General features: G+C 42.1%; 2 protein-coding genes across 3 annotated transcripts in view; both read left to right on the forward strand.

Annotated features, from left to right (window-relative positions):
• The window catches only part of ST3GAL4 (ST3 beta-galactoside alpha-2,3-sialyltransferase 4), a 1054305-nt gene that overhangs the window by 199554 nt on the left and 833280 nt on the right, over positions 1-21471 (forward strand). The gene's annotated exons all lie outside the window — the stretch shown is intronic.
• EI24 (EI24 autophagy associated transmembrane protein) lies at positions 1084-21435 on the forward strand. 2 transcript variants are annotated; one of them, XR_002335716.2, is made up of 12 exons: positions 1084-1192; positions 3948-4060; positions 7873-8018; positions 9205-9265; positions 10576-10642; positions 11658-11782; positions 12368-12487; positions 12828-12939; positions 13617-13728; positions 14144-14218; positions 16385-16757; positions 20876-21435. XR_002335716.2 is itself a non-coding variant. In XM_003130045.5 (11 exons), the coding sequence occupies exons 2-11, from the start codon at positions 4019-4021 to the stop codon at positions 16545-16547; spliced, it is 1023 nt and encodes a 340-aa protein (XP_003130093.1). In that variant the 5' UTR covers positions 1084-1192; positions 3948-4018; the 3' UTR covers positions 16548-17410. The 2 variants fall into 2 exon arrangements, 1 of the variants encoding a protein (XP_003130093.1); XM_003130045.5 differs by lacking the exon at positions 20876-21435 and having other exon boundaries at positions 16385-17410.

The raw sequence follows: 21471 nt of genomic DNA on the forward strand, positions 1-21471 counted from the left end.
AAACAAGGTGTGTGGAGATGTTAACTCCCTGGAGCCCTTAAGCCACAAATGTTAATCAGTGGCCATATCAAAGAATGCATCGAAGCCCATGCTCCTACACCGACTACCTGAGTTAATATTCTGCCTCAATATGGGGCCAAAAAGAAGTTTAGGAATGTCTCCTCTTTGTAATGACTTTAGTCATTGTGTAAATCAAGCAATAGACTTATAACAAAAGGAAAATTGAGTGGATATTCATAGATCTTTTCCCAGGGAGAAGAGAGTTAGGATGCCTGAGTATTTGTTCTGCCACTGACTTTGAGTAAATTAGTTCACATCTGAGCTTACATTATGTAAGACTATACTAAATAGCTGTAAAAACCGGATTCTTTAAGTGGCCCTAGGGGTAGCAAGTCTAAGCACAGCTAGAGGTGAAGGAAAATAGAAGTGGAAAGAAGAAATGGGGAGTGAGATACAGAAAGCTGGGAACAGGGGAGAAAAAGTTTATATGTGAGACTTGATGGTTCAGTATCAAGAAATTGCTGTCCCTGGGGTAGAGACGGCCTGGTGGGAATAGAGATGGAAAACAGTTTTATTTCTCTTTGCTTTACCCTTGTTAACTCAGTCAACACTTTGCTGTCAGAGTACATGCCTTATGTAGCCGAGGGCATGGCGGCTTGACCTATTCTTAATCACTGTATTCTTATTCATTCAGTGAGCTTGATTTAAACACCTGATGGCTTACTACCCTTTGGTTACTTTAATAAATCTCCAAGAAAAAAGACCAAGATGACTTCTGCATTATATTGTTCCGTGGTTAGACTTCAAAAGAGAAGAACAAGCAGCCCTGGGGAATATATGGGAGAGGGCAAAGCACAAGACATGCTATCAGAAAGGATGGCATCCCACCTCGGCGGGTGAACTGCCTCCCAGGAAGCGGCGCGGATCTGGCGGGCACGGTGAAAGGACTGCATTTCCCAGGCTCCGTCGCCCTCGAGGCCCCGCCCCCTTCGCCCAGGCTGCTGGACTCGGCTCCCTCCCGACTTCCCAGCGGCCCCGTGCGGCCCGGGCATGCCCAGTGCGGGCACAGCGGCCCCGGCCCTGGGAGCGCCCGGGCGGGAGCTGGCGGCTGGGCGCCGAGAGGCGCGGAGAAGCGGAGTGGGCCTGCGGAGGGCGAGGAACAGAGCCAGAGCCGTGGCGGCGAAGCTGCGGGGTAAGTGCAGCTCGGCGGAGCCAGGCCCTGGCGCCGCTCATTCTATGCGTAGTAGGGGTGGCAGGGGGTAGTGAGGGCGTGTGAGGGCAGCAGGGCCCGGGTATGGGGCCGAGAGGTGCGGACAGGGACTTCGGGAGAAGACCCTTGGAGGGAACCTTGCTGCGGCGTCTGGGTAGGGCCGGGGCGCGGGACACAGCCCGCAGCCATAGGCAAGCCTCTTCCCAGGTGCGGCGCGGCTATCTTTAGCTCCCGTATGATGGGAGATGAGCGTGCCCCGCGCCTCGTGCACGACTGTGGCTGCGGAGGGAGCCCAGCTTCCAGTTGGAATTGCCAAGTAGCTGCGGGGGAAGACCGGTCTGAAGGGACCATGGGGACCCCTGGGCTCTTAGCAGTCCCGGGAGCCTGGTGGGAAGTGAAGATGCTTACCTTTAGTGCACCTGCAGTAGGGATCTGACAGCCTCTTGCTTTCCGCGCTTGGGTTTAGCGACTTAGAAATGAAAGTACAGGGCTGTTCCTCAGTAGATGCTTAATAAGTTCTCATGACTGTTGTAGGAATTTAGCGGCCAGCCTCATGTACAGGCTTAAGAGACATTTTTGTCCAAGGGATGCTCGAGTTAAACAAAAATCCTCATTGCAGAGCTTGAGTAAAATGACCGGATTGAGGGGTTAGAACGCCGAGGGTTTGACGTTCGCTGTAGCCTTTGACGTGTTGTCATCTTGGGCAAGCCATTTAACTTCAGAGGCTCGGTTCCTCCCTCTGTAAAACGATGTGGACCAAGCGCATCTGGTTTCCTTCCACCGTAGTTGGATGGTTCCCTCCTTGTCTGGTCTCAAATTGTGGCAGGTTGCTTTTCTCCATGCCTCAGCTTTTTGTCAAACCGGATCATTGACCAAATATTTCTGTAGGAAGGCTGCTAGAATCTTCACATAAAATCGAAGTGACTTGTCCTTCAAAGGCCACAGTTGTCAGTAGGTAACCTTCCACTTGGTACTTTGCAGAAGCCAGGTGTTAATGGCCATGGTTCAGATAACACAGCTATTCTCCTTGGATTAGGACCATCGTTTCTCAAACTGTCAGTGCCCTGTGAGAAATCCAGACTAAGTAACTGGCTTCCTTAAACTCCCAAACTAGCTCATTCTGTAGTGGGATTATGTTTCTATAGAAGTTAAGTTTTTATTTTCACGTTATTGAGCTTTATACTCAAAACCCATGAAGAATTTTTAATACCTTTAATTTACAGATGAGGAAGCAGCTGGAAAAGAATGAATCCCTGATAATCTTTAGAATCCCTGATAATCTTTAGAAACTAGTGTCATAATTGAGCCTTAGCTATTCACCTGGCAGTGAGTTTTATCACTCAGGCCTTTTTGTTTTTAAGTGGAAACATTAACAAAAGTTTCTTACCCTTAGAGACCTCTCTGCCTGAGTGAGTGAATCTGTGTAGGACTTGACCCAAGGAGTAGATGGTATATGTACAGTGTTGTGCAAATGGCCTTCTTACTACTATATCCCCTGATCTTCCTGTTCTGGGTGGCAGTAGTCCAGTTGGGTCAGTAAAGTACAGTTGGTGAAGTGGTCATCAGGGAAACTGTGATTATGTTTTGAAATTTGAGGTTTATTTAAGCTGCCTGTGAAATTGTCATTAGGGTCTATTTTTTTAATTGAAGATACCCTAGATTGGTTTAGTCAGGTTTGAAAATTTTAGAATCCCAAGTTCTTAATTAAATTTTTGATATTGGTTTTTTCCATTCACCTTAAACACATAGTGTTTTAAGAATAGTGTTTTCAGAATATATATACATGTGAACTTTCAAGTTATTTTATGAAGCTAGATTTCTAGCTCACCTAAGAAATAAATAAAATGGGAAGGCTGTAGTTAAAGAATATTTATACATGTGAACTTCACTTTTTGGTCTGGTTTAAAATTAATTATTTTTTGCCTGCTTGTTAAAATTGTGCATGTATGTATATATTTAAAGTTGGAAAACAAGAAAGGCATATTTATGGGTCTTTGGGAGAAATTTCATATCATACGTTAAATTTACATGGATTCTGAAAAGCCTGTGTGTGAAGTACATATTTAGTAATTTTTGTTAGAACTTTCATCTTGTTCTTGCATTTGCATTCAAGTAATAAATATTGCTTAAGAGGATGTTGAAGTGTAATTATCACCCATCTCAAAATCTCAAATCTCCAAAATACATGGGACATGGAGGGATAGTTAGGGATGTCAAGGTCCAGAGAAGACACTACTCCATGTAACAACATATTTACCCCATGTAAACGTGAAAGGATGGCAAGTGATTTAAAAAGTACTGATCTTGGAGTTCCTGTTGTGGCTCAGTGGAAACAGATCTGACTAGGATCCATGAGGATGCAGGTTCGATTCCTGGCCTCACTCAGTGGGTTAAGGATCTGGTGTTGCCATGAGCTGTGGTGTAGGTTGCAGATACACCTCGGATCTGGTGTTGCTGTGGCGTAGGCCAGCAGCTACAGCTTTGGTTCGGCCCCTAGCCTGGGAACTTCCTTATGCTGTGGCTGCAGCCCTAAAAAGACCAAAAAAAAAAAAAAAAAAGTAGTGATCTCAGGTTTTTCAGCAGTTATAGGTATAATTTCCCTTTAATTCATTGTGCTTTTGTCTACCTAAGTGCTGGAATCTACTCTACTCCTATATGTGGAAAATGTCATCATGTACACATGTACAGGGAGTGACCTGAAGATAAATATTTTTCCCTGATTATGCTCTCTTTCCAGGTCCCTCATGATGAAAGATTTGGGGACACTTCTCTCTCCTTTGTGTAGTTGGTAGTTTGGGTTGTGAAGAGATGGCTGACAGTGTCAAAACCTTTCTTCAGGACCTTGCCAGGGTAAGTACATCAAGTCATTTTTTTACCTTTTTGCTACAGGAACTGACTAGGAAATGCTTTAAGTATATTTGAAATTTTTATTATATTTGTTGGGTTCTTTACATACAAATTTTCATTCTAATCCATACTACTCGAGAGAGGTGTTATCCCATATCTTGCAAAATCTTGGGAGGCTTGTCTAGTGAGTGTCTCTATTATTGGTTTTTTTTTTTTTGTCTTTTTTAGGGCCACACCTGTGGCATACAGAGGTTCCCAGGCTAGGGGTTGATTAGAGCTACAGCTGCTGGCCTCTGCCACAGCAACACCAGATCCGAGTTGTGTCTGTGACCTACACCACAGTTCACAGCAATGCTGGATCCTTAACCCACTGAACAAGGCCAGGGAGTGAACCTGCAACCTCATGGATACCAGTCAGGTTCATTACTGCTGAGCCACAATGGGAATCCTTATTCTGGAATCATTTTACACTTGCAGAAAATTTGCAGGATCAATTCTCCTATATTTTTCACCAGCTTCTTCTAATGTTAACATCTATGTAACTTGATTTTTACATTGGTTAAAATCAAGCAGTGAACTGATACAATACCATTACCTAAGGTACTTTGTTTGGATATAGATTATAAAACCTATCTTTTCTCACATTCTACAAGGTGGAGATGATGATGCTTTAAGAAAATGTTCCATAAAGATCTGTTTAGGACCTGCTCACCCAAATGATAAATAGCATAAAATTCCATTATGGTGGATGTCTGAGGCCTAATGCCCTAGTTGTAGTCCCTGTAGCTTTATTCCTGGGAGTGGGAGAGTGGCCAGTTCTAATGGGGAGTGGAACTCTTCCTCAATGGGACTATTTAAAAGTTTATTACTTTTGAGTGAAAGAGGGGGAAGGGAAGGAATATCTTAGAAGGGCCCATGGGAATTCATGCAGTGTGGTCTGTTTTTAATACCTATGTCCTTGTCTTTGCCATTCTTGTATACTAACCTTTAACCCTGGATCAGTTATACAACATACACTTGATGTGTTTGTCTGCCCCACTAGACTATGAGTATCTCAGAGGTGGGTGTCCTCCTGTCGTTCTAGCACATACTAGGCCCTGAGCCACTTGGTAGGTTTTTGTTCGTTTTGTTTTTGTTTTTGTTTTGCTTTTAAGGGTCATACCCATGGCACATGGAAGTTCCCAGTCTAGGGGTCAAATTGGAGCTGTAGCTGCCAGCCTACACCACAGCCACAGCAGCAGGGGATCTGAGTCATGTCTTCAACCTTCACCACAGCTTACGGCAACGTTGGATCCCCGACCCACTGAGCAAGGGCAGGGATGGAACCTGCATCCTCATGGATACTAGTTGGATTTGTTTCTGATGCACCACAATGGGAACTCCTGGCCCTGACCCTCTAAACTGAACTATCTTAAATGTTTAAACTATTCGTGGAATAATTAGAAGTTAAAAAGCAAAATAAGATTAAATTTACTTAGAGATAAAAGATTAGGTGCACACTGCCAATTTATGTTCCTATCTGTGGGTAGTTCATGTACTTGTCCATTTCTCTGTATCCCAGCAGTTTCTTTCTTTCTTTTTTTTTTTTTTTTTTGTCTCTTTGCCTTTTCTAGGGCTGCTCCTGCGGCATATGGAGGTTCTCAGGCTAGGGGTCAAATCGGAGCTGTAGCCGCCAGCCTATGCCACAGCCACAGCAACGCAGGATCCGAGCCGTGTCTGCAACCTACACCACAGCTCACGGCAACGCCGGATCCTCAACCCACTGAGCAAGGCCAGGGATTGAACCCACAACCTCATGGTTCCTAGTTGGATTCGTTAACCACTGAGCCACGACGGGAACTCCCCATAGCAGTTTTCTCTATAATTTCTTTTTATTCATAACAATAGGTGAAAATGCCATTCTTAAATCCAGGCTGGACTTTGCTTCCAGAATGCCTTTTTCTGTTCCTTGATGAAGTTGAATACCACAGTCCTTTCCACTCTACTTTTTTTTTTTAATTACAAAATCTGTTGTGGAACCTACTAAACTATAACTCTGTGTGTGTGTGTGTGTGTGTGTGTGTGTGTACTTTTCTTGCTGAGTTATAAGTTTCTTGAGTGTTTCCACATGATGTCTGGCTCATGGAAGTTGCTCAATGTGAGAGTGGGTGGATGAATGAGTGTAGTTCTTTGAACTGGGTAATAGGCAGTTCTGATGTTTGTAGTAATACCAATAACCTTTCTGCTGTTGAGGCTTTTCCAGTTACTGATGAGTGTAGTGACTTATCAACTTAATAATCCTTTCCTCCACCACACACTGAAGATGTTCTCCTCCAGAATGTCTTATGTGGCATGCTCTTACGCTACAGCTTTTCACACTTTTACAGTGATTATTTCTTTGTGTCTTCTTTTACCCCTGGTCCAGCCCTGGTCCTTTCTAGAGACCATGTTTAGTTCACCCTTATATTGCTAGTTTAGTACAGGATATACATCATACTGCAGGCATTCAGTTGGTATTAGGAGAATATAGAGGAGGACAATAGCTTAGCTCCATAGTATTGGTAAGTGTTGGAGGGATTAGAAAACTACTATTTTGCAACCATGTTATTCAAGATTGGTTTGGGCAAGAATTGTAAATTGTTGTTAAATTTGGGAGTGAGAACTTAATGAGCAGAATATTTACCTGGTCTCAGCTATCTCTGCCTACAGGTTACTTACTAGTTGCAAGGGGAGAAATTTGCAGCCCTACGATGGAGCTGGATAACCCTTTGACTGAAAATGTAAAATTGACATCACCAGCAAGGACAGACAGATATCAAATGCCTCTGGATGTAATAGTAATACCTAGAAGGGCACACCATCTCTTAATGTGATATTTCTGCCAAAAATATGTAACATGGGCTCTAATTGTGAGGAAACAAACCTACATTGAGGGCTTACCATAAAATAACTGACCATAAATATTTCAAAAAGGAAGATAGGTTATGAAGCTGTTCCTTTTTTTTTTTTTTTTTTGTCTTTTTTTGCCATTTCTTGGGCTGCTTCTGTGGCATATGGAGGTTCCCAGGCTAGGGGTCCAATCGGAGCCGTAGCCACCGGCCTACACCAGAGCCACAGCAACGCGGGATCTGAGCCGTATCTGCAACCTACACCACAGCTCACGGCAACGCCGGATCCTTAACCCACTGAGCAAGGCCAGGGATCGAACCTGCAACCTCATGGTTCCTAGTCGGATACGTTAACCACTGAGCCACAACAGGAACTCCAAGAAGCTGTTCCTGATTAAAGGAGACTAAAGAGATATGAGAGCTAAATGTAACATGTGATTCTGAACTGATTTCTGATACTTGAGGGGTAAAAATGCTGTAGAGGGTATTACTGGGACAAATGGGAATATTGGAATATGGACTATAGATTAAACTTTCAATATTTAATTTCTTGTATAGACAATTATATTATTATATAAAAGAATATAATTGTTCTTAGGAAATACACACTGAAGAATTAAAAGTAAAGACATGATAAAGTAGCAACTTACACAGATGACCCAGAAAAATAACATGAACATTTGTGTAAATAATACTAATAATGTGGCAAAATATCAAAAAAAGGTATTAGGGGACTTCCTATGTGGCTCACAACAGAAACGGGTATGAGAAAGTTCTCTTTTCTTGCAACTCTTCTGTGAATTGGGTATTATTTCAAAGCAAAAATACCAAGGCTGCCTTAAGCTATGTACCAAACCAAGTACAAGGATTTCCGCTGATATTTCACTTTACGTAACTTTGGACAGCCTTCTGATCCATAATTTTCCCTCTTAATACTCTTGTCTACAGGGAATCAAAGACTCCATCTGGGGAATTTGTACCATCTCAAAGCTAGATGCTCGAATTCAACAAAAGAGAGAGGAGCAGCGTCGAAGAAGGGCAAGCAGTGTTCTGGCTCAGAGGAGAGCCCAGAGTATAGAGAGGAAGCAGGAGAGGTAAGGAGGGGAGGCTGGTGTTGGACAACATCTGATGAACCCCCTTGGGGGCACTTTAGGAAGTGATAGATCTTTTTTTTTTTTTTTTTTTTTTTGTCTTTTTGTCATTTCTAGGGCCGCTCCCACGGCATATGGAGGTTCCCAGGCTAGGGGTCCAATCAGAGCTGTAGCCACCGGCCTAGGCCAGAGCCACAGCAACGCGGGATCCGAGCCGCGTCTGCAACCTACACCGCAGCTCACGGCAACGCTGAATCATTAACCCACTGAGCAAGGGCAGGGACCGAACCGGCAGCCTCATGGTTCCTAGTCGGATTTGTTAACCACTGCGCCACGACGGGAACTCCTTTTTTTTTATTTTTTTATTTTTTTTTATTTTTTTTTTGTGATAGATCTTTAGTGTAGAATTCAGACACTGCATAGTGACCTGGAGTTTTAATACCCCATTATTTGTTTTTTGGTAATTTCTCCCCCTAAAAATGTTACAGGTGATTTCCCCCCACTCCCTTCACATTGAATTAAGCTGGAGTCTAGCAGTAAGCCTAGTTCAAAATGTCATGGTGTTTAAAAAATACCAGAATGGTAAATAGAGAACCACAAGGAATTATTTGTTTTTTTGTTATTGTTGTTGTTCGTTTTTTTGCCTTTTAGGGCTGCACCTGCGGCATATGGAGGTTCCCTGGCTAGGGGTCCAATCAGAGCTACAGCTGCCAGCCTACAGCACAGCCATAGCAGTGCAGGATCCGAGCCATGTCTGCAACCTACAACACAGCTCACAGCAATGCCAGATCCTTTACCCACTGAGCGAGGCCAGGGATTGAACCCTCAACCTTATGGTTCCTAGTGGGATTCATTTCCGCTGCACTAGGACAGGAACGCTAAGGAATTGTTTGGATTGGTAGGTACTTCTGGAAGTACCTATGTGGATTTTGATAGAGGGGCCTTAGACATCCTCTTCTCTTCTCCAGTCCTGGATTTTAGAAAATGTAGTTTTTTCCTTCTAAGAGAAACTGCTTCTTTTGAAACATTTTTAGCCCTTTCTCATTGACTTGAGAGAACACTGGGAGAACAATAGGTTCTGGGAAGAGAATGGTGGTTCCAACAAAAGATATGAGGAGGACAGCTACTGAATGACAATATGGAAATAGCCTAAATGCCTTTTAAGTTAAATACATATGGTCTTTTCCAGTGAACCACGTATTGTTAGTAGAATTTTTCAGTGCTGCGCTTGGAATGGCGGAGTATTCTGGGTAAGTTCTTTTTTCCTCAGATTCCAGCTGCTTTATAAGTATGTTCATTCAGTTTGTTGCGATGTTAATGGTTCTCAGCTGTCTTCTTGAAACTCAGACAAGTAGCTTTCACCTGCTGATTCACGCCTAAGGCCATAACTCAGGATTTTGTGCACCTTCAGTCATTTTATTCCCACTCAGAGAATATTTGTAGGTGAACGTCAGGAATGGCCCTGGATGTACATTTTTTCTTAAATCACTTATTCCCAAATTCTGATGTTATAGGTAACAGTTTCTCTTGACGTTGTTGAACATTTTGATTGAGAACAACTATGGGGGCTCAGAGGGGAAGGACAGATGGATACTGGTTCTCCTTTGTCTGGTCATAGCAATGTACTAGAATTAATTACTATTGAAGTTCATACCAGAAGGTTGCTTACAATTAACTGAGAACCAACCTAGGCTAAAGTGAAATTTGAGCACTTTGAAGAACAGCTAGTCAAATATTTTCTTTGACTTGAAATTCGGTATAATTCAACTTTTTTTTTCTTGTCTTTTTAGGGTTGCACCCACGGCATATGAAAGTTGTCAGGTTAGGGGTAGAATCAGAGCTGCAGCCATAGGCCTGTACCATAGCCACAGCAATGCCGGATGCTTAACCCACTCACTGATTGGGGCAGGGATTGAACCCGCATCCTCATGGATACTAGTCGATTCTTAACCTGCGGAAACTCCCTCAACTTGTTAATCTAAGCACTTCACAGATGTTCTTAGGTGTTAGCTTTAATTAATAAAATATTACTGTGTACTTAGTGTATGCCTGAATTTTGGCTGGAATGCTAATTGAAATGTTCTATGCCCCCAGAAGTTTTACTGTTTTCACAGGCAGTGTCAGGTTTCTACCTCTCAGCTGGAGAATTGGGAAACAGAGATGAGTCCAATTTTGGTGCCTCTTCAGGCTTCCAAATTTACAAAAGATGGTTCCATCTGGAAATAGTTCCCCTGAAACTATGAACTCTTTTTTTTTTTTTTTTTGGCTTTTTAGGGCTGCACCCACGGCATATAAAGGTTTCCAGGCTAGGGGTCTGATCGGAGCTACAGCCGCCAGCCACAGCTATAGCCACAGCAACATCAGATCTGAGCTGTGTCTATGACCTAGACCACAGCTCAGGACAACGCCGGATCCTTAACCTATTGAGTGAGGCCAGGGATCAAACCGGCAACCTCATGATACCTAGTAGATGTGTTTCCGCTGTGCCATGACGGGAACTCCAGAACTCCTATTTTAAAGAAGGGCTTCTGATGTTTTCCTTGTTGCTTCTCTCCTTTAGTTCAGTCTCCTCTTGTTTTATCGAGTGTTTATTCCTGTGCTTCAGTCAGTAACAGCCCAAATTATTGGTAAGTATGTACACTGCTCTGTGCTGTCTGCCTGGGGTGGAGTTGGGAGATGTTTCCTCTGTGTACTTCCTCTGTACTGAGAGCTGTGGATTTTTTTTTTTTTTTTTTTTTTTTGTCTTTTTGCCATTTCTTGGGCCGCTCCCATGGCATATGGAGGTTCCCAGGCGAGGGGTCGAATCGGAGCTGTAGCCACTGGCCTACGCCAGAGCCACAGCAATGCGGGATCCTAGCTGCGTCTGCGACCTACACCACAGCTCATGGCAACACTGGGTCGTCAACCCACTGAGCAAGGGCAGGGATCGAACCGCAACCTCATGGTTCCTAGTTGGATTCGTTAACCACTGGGCCACGATGGGAACTCCTGTGGATATTTTTAACTCAACTCTCTCGACAGCCCTTTGAATGGGTATTGTTATAATTTTATTTTTATTTATTTTTTTTTGTCTTTTTAGGGCTGCACCCACGGCATATGGAAGTTCCCAGGGTACTGGTCAAATTGGAGCTGTAGCTGCCAGCCTACACCACAGCCACAGCAACTCTGGATCCTTAACCCACTGAACAAGGCCAGGGATTGAACCGTACCCTTATGGATACTAGTTGGGTTCCTTACTGCTGAGCCGTAATGAGAACTCCATAGGTATCATTTTATTGATGAGGAAATTGAAATTAGATAGCAAGGTTGAACCACTAGTAAGTGGTAGAGCTGGGGTTTAAACCCTGGGTGTTTTCCTGCATACAGTGTACTGTTAGTTATTGATATCTCAGTTACCATCAGGTAAGCAGGTTGGTCTCGAGGGTAAGCATTACATATCCATGGCTGCTCTGAATTGGCACTATAGCCAAAATTTGGTTTGTCTGTGAAGAATTAGACTATCTGAAATATCTTCTGCTAGCAAGAAACAAAGATGTATGTGTGTGTGTGAGAATAAATAGTTACAGCCTACGGGTCATATTTTTGGTCTTCTGGTGAAAGCTAAAACCCAGTTAAACTAATAGCCCTTTCCCCCTTTCTTAGGTGATCCGTCACTACATGGGGATGTTTGGTCCTGGCTGGAATTCTTCCTCACATCAATTTTCAGTGCTCTTTGGGTGCTCCCCCTGTTTGTGCTTAGCAAAGTTGTGAATGCAATTTGGTTTCAGGTAGGTCCAGGGCAGAATGGAGTCTGGCTACTATGGCATGATGGGGTCGCCACTTGGCAGATTTCAGTCTGTGAAGTTAGTGTTATGTAGGGAGTGATGTCACAGCCTTAACTTTTCTTTTTTCTTTTTTTGTTTTTTGTTTTTTTAGGGCTGGACCCATGGCATATGGAGATTCCCAGGTTAGGGGTCAAATTGGAACTATAGTAGATGGCTTACACCACAGCCACAGCAAGGTGGGATCTGAGCTGCCTCTGTGACCTACACCACAGCTCATGGAAATGCTGGAAACACTGAACGAGGCCAGGGATCGAACCCGGATCCTCATGGATCCTAGTCAGGTTCGTTAACAGCCGAACCACAAAGAGAATATCAGCCTTAACTTTTCTTGGTCAAGCATCCTGTGTGTGATCTTGGTCCTTTTGTAAAATGGAATTATTTTCTAAGGTGGCCCTAATATCTCATGGCCAGATGTCCAGGGGCTTTTCTTACCTGGCAGGTCTCAAGGCAGATCAGTGATCTTAGCTTTGGGGATGGATGTGGAGGCCATTTAATTCATGTTTCGGTGAGTTCCTTTCTCTCTTACAGGATATAGCTGATCTGGCATTTGAGGTATCAGGGAGGAAGCCTCATCCATTCCCTAGTGTCAGCAAAATAATTGCTGACATGCTCTTCAACCTTTTGCTACAGGCTCTTTTCCTCCTCCAGGTGAGACTGGCCTTCTGGGCAGATTTTAAAAAAGATTCACTAGAGGGAGCTTCACAGAGAAGGGTATTGCATTTATACTGAGCAGATATGTTTATGGGTGGTAATGATTTTTAAGTCATTTTTTCATAGAAACAACTAGAGACTTTTAGAATCATAAAATGATAAACATGAATTTGCCTGCTCTTCTCTGCCACCCTGAGCATTCTCCACTTGCCTGCTAGTTAGGAACTCGAGACGCAACTATCAGGCTATCTAGGCAGAGTGATGTCTTAAGAGTGGCAGGTGAAAAGCTTTAGATCTGTGAAGCTTTGGAATTAAGATTGTCATACTTGTTCTTCAGGGGATGTTTGTGAGTCTCTTTCCCATCCATCTTGTTGGTCAGCTGGTTAGTCTCCTGCATATGTCTCTTCTCTACTCACTATACTGCTTCGAATATCGTTGGTTCAATAAAGGTAAGCCTGTCTAAAGAAACTTGGAACTTGGAGACCAAGTTTGGAAATGGTGTTGCTAAGTAGACTTCTTAAATTCTTCAATACTTAGGCCTTTGGCAAACCATCATTGGGATAAAGCAGCCTTTTGGCAAGTGGGAATTTATATTTGGCCTAGGGGGGTTTAACCCTTAACTTCAATGCTGAGGGATATAGCAATGCAGCATTGCCCTTATGGTGTTTAATGTGTCGAAGCTCTGACAGAACCATAATATGGCATAAATGAGCATGGGTTACTCAGCATTAGAGAAATTAATTTGACCTTGGTGTGTATAGATTATTTGAGGGATGTTTTGAAAATTCTTGGCATATTTGGGTGTGGATGGTTGATAGAGATTGATTTTTAGAGGGTGGCTACCTTTTTTTAGTATCTTGCTTTTGTTCAATACTAACATGACCAAGGATGCTGGTGTTGTATTTTAGAATTCACTTACCCTGCCAGCTTTGAAATTGTGATTATTGAATTGTAAAAACTTTGCATAGACGCCTTCTCAGATTTGGACATTTCTAATTTATATGCTTCAGCTGTATTCTGAATGGCAGAGATCTGTACCTAAAACTCAAACCTCAAATTCTCTACCATATTAATAATTTGACTAAAAGAAAGTATGTGGCCTAATTGTATTGGCTCCTTGTTTTAGGAATTGAAATGCACCAGCGGTTGTCAAACATAGAAAGGAACTGGCCTTACTACTTTGGATTTGGTTTGCCCTTGGCTTTCCTCACAGCAATGCAGTCCTCCTACATTGTCAGGTAATTTGATTTAGGGACTTGAGGGGACTAATGAAAGTACTCACTGTAGGGAGCACCTTCTCCATGCCTGGTTCTGTGCTCTGCAGGCAGTCTACATTCTTATTGGCCATTGGGAGGTCCATAGGCTTTTTCTCCTTGACGGATAGTCATGGACATTTGTCACCTAATATTAAAAAGTATAGTCTGTATGATCCTATATGCCATATTCTTTCTTATATGTTGCTTCTTGGAACAATGTTAAACATAGCCAGTGTTTAGAAAAATCCTTTCTTTTTAAAAAATGTGTTTGATATATTAAGGGTCTATCAAGCCATGATATTTAGCACTGGAGGTAAAGAACTTAAAGCTTCTAATATCTTCGAAGTCATGGCTGTTTCGAAGGTGACTAATTATTCCTTCCCTTTTTTTGAAACAGTGGCTGCCTCTTCTCTATCCTCTTTCCTTTATTCATTATCAGCGCCAATGAAGCAAAGACTCCTGGCAAGGCATAGTAAGTATTAGCCAGTATTAGCTAAAGGGTAGGATGTTTTTCTGTCTAAAATGTTGGGGCGATAACACTGCAGTTATGTGAATGAGACTTTTTTTTTAATAACCTAACACTGTAGGAAAACATTAATTAGTTTAACGAGAGAAACACTTCTCCAAATTTGGATGTATCTCCAAATTTTCCCCATGGATACATGCACGCGCATCTTTCAAAAATGGATACTATTCTTTTTTTTTTTTTTTTTTTTTTTTTTTTTTTTTTTTTTTTTTTGTCTTTTGTCTTTTTAGGGCTGCAACCGTGGTATATGATGAAGCTTCCCAGGCTAGGGGTCGAATCAGAGCTGTAGCCACCAGCCTTCACCACAGCCACAGCAACGCAGGATCCAAACCACGTCTGCGATCTATACCACAGCTTACGGCAACGCCAGATCCTTAACGCACTGAGGAAGGCCTGGGATTGAACCCGTGTCCTCATGGTTGCTAGTCGAGTTCATTAACCATAACTCCTATACATATTCTTAAAATGTAACAATTCAATGAATAAAGCACTTGTAATACCTGTAGTTAAGCTCATTTTTGTAAGAATGGCCAACCTTTTAAAAATAGTAGGCTGTGGGAGTTCCCGTCGTGGCTCAGTGGTTAACGAATCCGACTAAGAACCATGAGGTTGCAGGTTCGATCCTTGGCCTTGCTCAGCGGGTTAAGGATCCAGTGATGCCGTGAGCTGTGGTGTAGGTTGCAGACACGGTTTGGATCCTGTGTTGCTATGGCTCTGGCATAGGCTGGTGGCTTCAGCTCCGATTCGACCCCTAGCCTAGAAACCTCCATATGCTGTGGGAGTGGCCCAAGAAATGGCAAAAAGACCAAAATAAATAAATAAATAAATAAAAATAAAAATAGTAGGCCATGTGATTTGGCTACATGAATTTATCAATAGTGATAGTAAAACAAAGTATTTTATTTTACTTTTTTTTTTTTTTTTGGTCTTTTTGTCTTTTTAGGGCTGCACCCATGGCATATGGAGGTTGCCAGGCAAGGGGTCCAATCGGAGCTATAGCCAATGGTCTACACCAGCCACAGCAGCATCAGATCTGAGGCTCGTCTGCTATCTACACCACAACTCATGGCAATGCTGGATCCTTAACCTACTGAGTAAGGCCAGGCATCAAACCCATAACCTCATGGTTCCTAGTCAGATTCGTTTCCGCTGCACCACGACGGGAACTCTTTTTGGTCTTTTTTTTTTTTTAAAGTCCATACATGCAACATATGTAAGTTCCCAGGCTAGGGATCGAATTGGAGCTGCAGCTGCAGGCTTGTACCACAGCTCATGGCTATGCCAGAGCCTTAACCCACTGAGCGAGGCCAGAGATTGAACCTGTGTCCTCATGGATACTAGTTGGGTTCACTATTGCTGAGCCATGATGGGAACTGCCAGAGTATTTTAAAGTTTATCTTTAGCAATACTAGCAGTCTGTATTATATTAATGTTTTATCACTTCAGAGAAATGCCCAGTCTTGATCAGTTTTGGTTACTTAACCAAAGTAAGGATACACATTATTAAAAATTTCAGATCTGCTTTGGGTTCTTGCTTGCTCTTATTATTCAGTAAGAAATCAATGTGTATCTTAGTGTAACTGACTTCTTCTTGAAAGTGAAACATAAGAGTTCGTGGTGGCTCAGGTATCCAGCATTACTACTGCTGTGGTGCAAGTTCAATTCCTGGCCTAGGAATTTTCATATGCCAGAAGTGCAGCCAAAAAAAAAAAAAAGAAAAGAAAAGAAAAGAAAAAACACATGATATATGATATCTTCCTATATAGCTTGAAGTTTGTACCCAGAATAGTACTTTTTTTAAAAAATTACTTAATGAATTGAAAAGTACTCCTTAAATCAGAAATAATCTAAAATAGAACTTTATTTCCTCTAAGCCCCAATAGTGCAAATGGTGATTCCACTGCACTCGAGACAATGACAGGACCCAGTGCATTCTTTAGTTGCATATTTAATCTGTGTGTCCAGTATCTGTACTTGCTGGATCAAATTTCAGTTGCCTTGTTTTCTCCTTTATCATTTAAAATTGAAAGTATTCAAAAAAAGTGTCAAATAGTTAAAACAATTTTGATCCATTGTGGGGGTCTAACAAATTGTTTCTCTTTTGCCTTTTAGCCTTTTCCAATTGCGCCTATTCTCTTTGGTGGTTTTCTTAAGCAACAGACTCTTCCACAAGACGGTGTACCTGCAGTCTGCCCTGAGTAGCTCAACTTCTGCCGAGAAGTTCCCCTCACCACACCCATCTCCTGCCAAAGTGAAGGCTGCTGCAGGCCACTGAGTCGCCTGCCATCCAGAGGGGATGGGAGGGGTTGGAAGGACAGGATGCTGTGGCAGCTCTTTTCCTTGTTTGCCTCCCCCACCAGGGAAGGCAGGACCCACCCTGCCAAGGGCCCTGTGCATATTCCCTTCTCTCTGAAGAATCGGGACTTTTATCTCTGGTGCACGTAAGGCAGAATCCTCCTGACACCAGTATGGATTTTAAACACCGGTGAGTCTGAAAGGACCACAGGTTTTTCTGCAGCTCTTTTCTAGCATTTGCCAGCCCCTGTGCCTGGACTGATATGAATACTTTTTCTCCCTGTGCCATTTACCCTCCCACCTCCCCTTCCTGCCTCCCACCACCCTTGGATGAATGGGTTTTTGTAATTCTAGCTGTTGTATTTTGTGGACCTGTTATTTTTGTTTTCTTGTGAAGCACATATATTGGATGTGGGGGTAAAGGAGAATCCATTGCTCCTGGTCACTCCCTTTATAGCCATCACTGTCTTGTTCCTTGTAACTCAGGTTAGATTGTGGTCTCTTGCTCCACTGCAAAAAACAAGCCTGAAGAGATGGGACAGGAGGAAAGATCCCACAGCCAGATCTGCTGGGTTTTGAGGAGGGATTTTCTTTCTTCCCCTTGAAGGGGAAAAAGCTTTTTTCACTGGTACATTTAAAAGTTCCCCAACTACAGGGAGGTACCAGTTTTGGACAAGTGCCACTGCAACACAGAATGCTCAGAGAACCTGAACTTTTAAACTCCAGAGGTCTTTTAAACTTTCCTTTTGGCCACTGCCGGGTCTGTCTGGTATTTCAAAGGAATATTGGGTGCTGCAAATAGGAACTGAAGGGGTAAACTTATTAAACCCATTAAACCTGTGATTGGTTGGTGTCTTCCTGTCATTTTAAAGACTAACTATGGGGCAAGGAGCAGATGTCAAAATACTTGTATGGTTTTTAAGATGTCACATACATGAGCTGGTTTCCCCCAAGTGGGTAATAGTTGAATTTACAAATCGTCACTTCAAGAAACATATTCATTGAACACAAGACTTTTTCTTGGATAATTTGGAAGATTAGTTCTGAAAAATGTTCCCTGAGGAGGTTTGGGTTATGTGATTACAATCATGTTAACATCTTGTGAGCGAATTTGGGATTGAGTTGTTTTAAAGTCTCTACGTACATCTCTTCTGTGTGTTCATGAAGGGAGAGACCCTTTTAGACTTCAACAAATTGAACATCCCCTTTAGGGAAGAGATTGGACATTTGTTTAACAGAACCTTTACTTGGTACATGACAAAATAAAGATTTAAAAATTGTTGCTGGAAGGTGTAAACCACGTTTCAAATAAGATTTTAAAATAGTGGATATTTTGGAAATAGGTGTTTCCAGCTTAAGAACAAAAAATTATAAAAGGCAGTTTAAGATTTCCCTCCAGTATTCCTCTGACATCTCTGGTCGTTTGACAATAGTACTTCAGAGAACTGCTTCCAGTTGATGTGGGGATGGTTTGAAGAAGACCTCAGGATTTTATCAGCTTGCAACTGATCAGTGATTGCCTTATTTAAGATTTAGTTGTTGTAGTTTTAAAAATTATATTAAAACGGCCATATCTTTGCTGCCTGAAATTTTGATCTGTGCCAGCTAAGCTGGTCTTGGCTTAGTTTTGAAGGGTGAGGGAAGGTTGAGTAGATGAAGGCACACAACGTTCAGCACTGTGCCTGGCTATAGAAAATGCTTAAAGTTTAAGTGAGGAGTCTCTACAGTTTTATTAGTGTAACTGAGAGGCCAGGCCTGTACAGAGGCTAGATTACCAAATGTCTATTGTAGATATTCTTGCTCTTATGAGATATACACAGCAGAAGTGTAAACTTCTCTTGCCTTTTCACTAGGCTGTGGGCCCCGAGGGCAATGATTAGGACATTGGGGTCAAAGGGACATTAGGCTCTGTTTTTGTCAAGTCCAGAGTGGCAATTTAGGCAGACTAATAGTAACTGAAAAAGGAGGACACATCACTCACTACAGAAGAATACGAGAGCTTGAGTTTCAGTCATGCAGCCAGAAGGATCTAGAGATTGTGTTGACAAAAGCTCTTTTCAGGGGTAAACATCACAGCTTGGAAAGGTTTGTGTGGTTCAAACCACTATCCTTTTATCCTATCTAGAGCTTGAGTTGTCCATTTTAGCAATTCAAAAAAGTAGGTGCTTCAGACTTAAGTATGTTAAGTCTACTGGAAACTTAAGTGGACAGATTCATGCACTGTCTTATTAAATGCTCTGCACTTAGTAAGGGCCAATTTAAGAGAAATTATGACAAACTGGAATAAACCCAGAAAAGGGCAACTAATGGTTAGGGGTTTGTAAACCACCTTAAAGGATAACATCTGTGGTAATAAAAGGGCAACTATAGTTGTTCGCTGTGTTCATTTTCCCTCCACTTATTTTCTGATTATAGAAGTAGTACGTTTGTTCAGCTTCTGTACTCTGTGTTAACCTCAGTGGAGACTGCTCTGGTAAAGTTATTGGTTCTCCAGTAGTGATGGAAGACTGTTTAGTAGTCATCTCACCCCCTCCCCCCAGTCACCCCAGCATCTTTCTTATGCTATATTCTAAGCCACAGACACAGGATAAAAGGAAGCAGACCTCAGGTCAGTAAGTTAGGCCTTTCTAGCAATGAGAGCCATACATCCAATGAAATGTTTTGGATGGACCTAAAGTGAATCTACAGAACCAGTAAAGGATCAAGTGAGAGGAACAGGTGGCTCAGTCATGTAGCAATCATTTGAGCACCTATCAGGCACTGCAAGGCACTGAGGATTCAAGGGTGAACCAGAAAGATGGGACCAAATGGCACAGTTCGGGAGCCTGAGAAGTAATCAAATTCTTAAAAATTTTGTGTTCAAATAGCTACTATTTTCCATAGGTCTCAATGTTGGGGAAAACATTGGAAATCAGAATCTTTGCATGAGATAAGAGATTATGCCATTTGTTCAGCCCCCCCCCCCCCCATCGTTGTATTCATTCTCTGATTTCATGTTAAATATTTTTTTTCTTCTTGGGGCCACACCTTGCAGCATATGGAAGTTCCCAGGCCAGGGGTCAAATCAGAGCTGCAACTGTCAGCCTATGCCACAGCCACAGCTATGTCAGATCTGAGTGTGTCTGACCTACACTGCAGCTCATGGCAATGCCGGATCCTTAGCCCACTGAGCAGGCCCAGGGATCAAACTGACGTCCTCATGGATACAAGTCGGGTTTGCTACTGCTGAGCCACAACAGAAACTCCCCATGTTTAAATGTTTTGTTGTACTTTCAGACCTTTGTGGAAAAGAATGATCATTTGGGAGTTACCACTGTGGTGCAGGGAAACGAATCTGACTACCATTGATGAGGACGCAGGTTTGATCCCTGGTCTTGCTCAGTGGGTTAAGAATCCTGCTTTGCCGTGAGCTGTGGTATAGGTGGCAGACGAAGCTAAGATCTGGTGTTGCTGTGGCTGTGGTGTAGGCCAGCAGCTACAGCTCTGATTTGACCCCTAGCCTGGGAACCTCCGTATGCCAAGGGTGTGGCCCTACAAACCACCCCCCCAAAAAGACTACTTCATCATTCAGATAAGTAGTTCTTTACCAGGGGTTAAAATCAGAATCATCTCAGGAGATTTCCTGAGATACACAATAACATCACTTGGCCCTGGGGGAAATTTAAGTAATTCTAAAATGAAAGTTAATTTCTAATAACTTCTCATAGAAACTTGGTCAGCTACCATAAAGTAAGTATAGATTGTTGTGAAAGTAGGACAGAATAGGAAAGTTCTTGGAAATTAAAACAATGTGGAAATAAAATGAGGTGGCTTATAAAAGTGTTGATGAGGCTAAATTAGGGAACAACATAAAATTGAGGCAATTTCTCAGAACAAAGAGCAGAAAGAATAAGACATGGAAAAAATTAAGAATCATGTAGGTGTCCAAAATACCTACATTTGTTTCAGAAAACGAGAACAGAAGCATGGAGACAAGAATAAAATCAGAAAATTCCCTGCACTGATGATGAAAATTGGAATTTTCAGACAGGGCCTGCCAAGTGTAAAGCAATGTGGGGGAAAAAAACAAAAGATGAAATCTCTAAGGAAAAATAGAAGAACAGGTTACTTACAAGAGACTATGACTCACATTGGTATTAGACTTCTCAAGTACACCTCTTCATATTAGAAGATAAAATTGTAATGCCTTGAAAGTGCTTTTATGTGTGCTTATGTGTATGGGATGGGAGGGTCCCAATTTTGTTCTTATAACTAAATCTAGCTATGCTATTAAGGACAAAATAAAATCATTGTTTCCTTTCCATTCAGCTTTTCTGAAAAAGTTACTTGAAGAATCTATTGAAGTGAAAAATACAAAAAAATAGATGACTAATTAAAACACCCAACCAAACAACATGAAACAGTGGAATCAGAAGTGCAATGAGAAGAAATCCTGGTAATACAGCTATGCAGCACACTTGGAAAGGTGGGTTCTGGGGAGAACATCTCCAAGAAGAAAACATATTGTTAATCTGGTCTGCTCCAGATGAGACTGAGATGTGTTTCTTTTGATCGATGATATAAAAGAGGTAAGTAGACACTTCAGGGAAGACTAAAAGCTCATTAGGAATGACAGAATGCCTACAAAGCAAGCTGAAAATAGCATTATTTTAAATGACTGATGGAATAATAAAAAGTTTTTCTGAAACAACCAAACCAAAACTTTTGATCCAATAAGTTAGGAGGGAGAAGGATTAAGAGACACACTGAACTCACATATAATCTCTGGATTTATAATTATTTTCCCTATGACTTTGCCATCCTGAGTCTGATTTTACTTATAGATAAGCTTTTCCCTATCAACTGATATTAAAGGATCATCCTAAAAATAGGCTTGGATTTTATTTTTCTTTTAAGTGAACTGC

This window comes from Sus scrofa, chromosome 9 (assembly GCF_054392235.1).
Source record: "Sus scrofa isolate SSC_HxYL_T2T_F1_AM1 chromosome 9, Sscrofa_HxYL_maternal_Yorkshire_Landrace_v2.0, whole genome shotgun sequence".
Lineage (NCBI taxonomy): Eukaryota > Metazoa > Chordata > Mammalia > Artiodactyla > Suidae > Sus > Sus scrofa.